The sequence below is a fragment of the Nicotiana attenuata genome, chromosome 2, assembly GCF_001879085.1.
Source record: "Nicotiana attenuata strain UT chromosome 2, NIATTr2, whole genome shotgun sequence".
NCBI classification, from domain to species: domain Eukaryota; kingdom Viridiplantae; phylum Streptophyta; class Magnoliopsida; order Solanales; family Solanaceae; genus Nicotiana; species Nicotiana attenuata.
Window position 1 is genome coordinate 47,435,462 of NC_031990.1, and position 2,358 is coordinate 47,437,819.

The 2,358-nt window shown below is 34.8% G+C and overlaps 1 protein-coding gene across 9 annotated transcripts in view; it reads left to right on the forward strand.

Annotated features, from left to right (window-relative positions):
• LOC109209050 (mediator of RNA polymerase II transcription subunit 9-like) overlaps positions 331-2,358 on the forward strand; it is a 9,815-nt gene continuing 7,787 nt past the window's right edge. For 7 of the 9 annotated variants that reach the window (XR_002065306.1, XR_002065307.1, XR_002065308.1 and 4 more), the window contains exons 1-4: positions 623-715; positions 1,556-1,932; positions 2,051-2,113; positions 2,215-2,295. Coding sequence is in view for 6 of the 9 variants with exons in the window: in XM_019372239.1 (XP_019227784.1) it covers positions 700-715; positions 1,556-1,932; positions 2,051-2,113; positions 2,215-2,295 (537 nt within the window). In the remaining 3 variants the exon portion in view is untranslated. Of the gene's footprint in view, positions 536-622; positions 716-1,555; positions 1,933-2,050; positions 2,114-2,214; positions 2,296-2,358 lie in introns of those variants that run through there. The other 2 variants (XM_019372266.1, XM_019372221.1) reach the window with 2 other exon arrangements.

Below are 2,358 nucleotides of genomic sequence, written 5' to 3' on the forward strand. Positions count from 1 at the left end.
CAATCGTGGCATAAAATAATAGTATCTAGTATTATCATTATTATCCGAAGACAGGAAAATTAACTAAATACAGAATTAAATAATAGTAATTTGTACTAAAATTAGCTTTTTCGGAGTTGTGATTGGATAGCTAGGTTGTCCATCCTTAATCAATATCGAACTCGAGTCCATGTAAAAAATTCTGGTATGAAGATTTTATACAGCGCGAATCCTAATATGAGTAATTGGATATGAGATGAAAAATAAAAATAAAATAAAAATCCAATAATTAATGGTGCCTTTAGCCGCGTTTGAAACTGCAGGGTAAGTGGAGGAGACAAAAAGTAAAATAAATAAGTAAACAGTAAGCACTCTTCGGTAAAAAGGAAAATACTAATTAGGACTTTGTTTGCTCAAAAATAATACTACTACTCCAAATCCAGTAGTAAACAGAAACGACGACCGGAGATTTCACAAAAGCAGAGAATTTTCCATTGTTGGCTCAAGTGCTGCTACACTCACTGTCTGCTCAATCAGATCCGGCTTTTCGTATCTGGTAATCCTTCTCCTTTACTATGTACCTCCACGTACCTCTGCTTCGTTGTTAACTGTAGTAGTTGTGGATTTCAATAAAGGGAATTTTCTTAGCTAGTGATTTTGACCCAAAAACTGTTACTTTTGTGCAATTTCTTTTCTAAGTGCTGATTAATAAGGGATTCGATGCATCCTTGTCCTAGTGAGTAATAGCTGTTACTCTCCAATGTTTGCTAGGGGTATTTTTAATCTTATTTGAAATCTTTATGTCAGTAGAAAATGTAGAGAATTTCTGGTGTTATATAACCTAAATTGTTGAATATTGGAATGAATGGGTCCAAATGGATACTGAGAATTTGTATGGCTGGCCCCAACTAATTAGGGATTGAGGCATAGTCGTTTTTTTATTATTGAAATAAAATAGAGATAAAGAGTAAGAAGGTGCATTTGAGATTGAGTCATTTCTCCTTTAAACTATCTAATTTTTTTTGCTTCCTTGAGGGACTTGATTAGAAATTCTGTTCTGTTTGAATTCAATTTATGAATATGCAGAAAACAAACTAAAAGGGGAAGGTGATAGTGTATGTTTGTTATGTTTTGTCATGAACTTTTTATTGGATAATATATCCTTTTGAGTTGCTTGGGATTAAGGCATACTTGCAGTTGTAGTTTTTTAACTTTTTTTAATATACCTTTTGATAACAATTTGCACACCATACAACTGCTTAGAAGTTATGACAGTTGTTACTTGGATATAATTACTTTTAGTTACAATGCATTGGCTTCAGCTTTGAGGGGTCTCACTTGAGGGTTTTATTCTCTTTGATAGAAAGGAATGATTCTGGTAATAAGATGCGGATGAAATGTCATTTAGGAATGATAAGAAACATATGAAGTGACCTTTCAGATTATTTAGAATTATTTCTCTTTGCTATTCATTCCGTAAGACCAGTTCATGTTTTACTAGTTTTGGCTATTTATGACTTTATGTAGTACAGGATTACATTTGATGACATATTAAATTCTGTTTATCCATTTTCAGAACGAAAAGTAGCACCTGGTTCTTGTTTGCCAGCTAAACAGCCATTAGCTATGGACCACTTTGGAGGAGGAAGTTGGACAATGATCCCCAACATCCAAACTCACAGCAATCCTTCTACACCCTCAAATCAAGACCAATTATTTCTGCAGCAACAGCAATTTCAGCAGCAACAGTTCAATCAACCGCAACAGCTCTATCAACAGCAGCAGCAACAGCAGCAACAACAACAACAACAACAACAACAACGCTATCAACAGCAGATGCAACAGCAACAAATGCAGCAACAACATCAGCAAATCCAGCAGCAGCAACAGCATATGCAACAACAGCAACAACAGCACCATCAATCACTTGCTTCTCACTTCCATCTTCTACAAGTACTAGGCAAAAACCATGATCTATGGATTATCTATAAATTGCTATTTCAATGGAGTAATGAGGCATTTTTATTTCTTAGTGAGATCTTTCGTTCTAACTTTAATTATCATCTTACAGTTGGTGGAGAATTTAGCTGATGCTATTGAAAATAGAAACCGAGATCAGCACTCAGATGCATTGGTTTGTTCATATTTTAACTGATGCATTATATGATAATTTGATCATACATGTTAGTTTGCCATTTTCTTCTAGTTTAACGAAGTTACTTTTTGCTTCATAAGGTTACTGAATTGAAGAACCAGTTTGAGAAGTGCCAGCAGCTGTTGACCTCAATATCAGGGTCTATTAGCTCAAGATCAATGGTATTTCACGTGCATCCTTTGATAGCTGTTGAAACTTGTTTTGAACACACTCCATATCCCCCC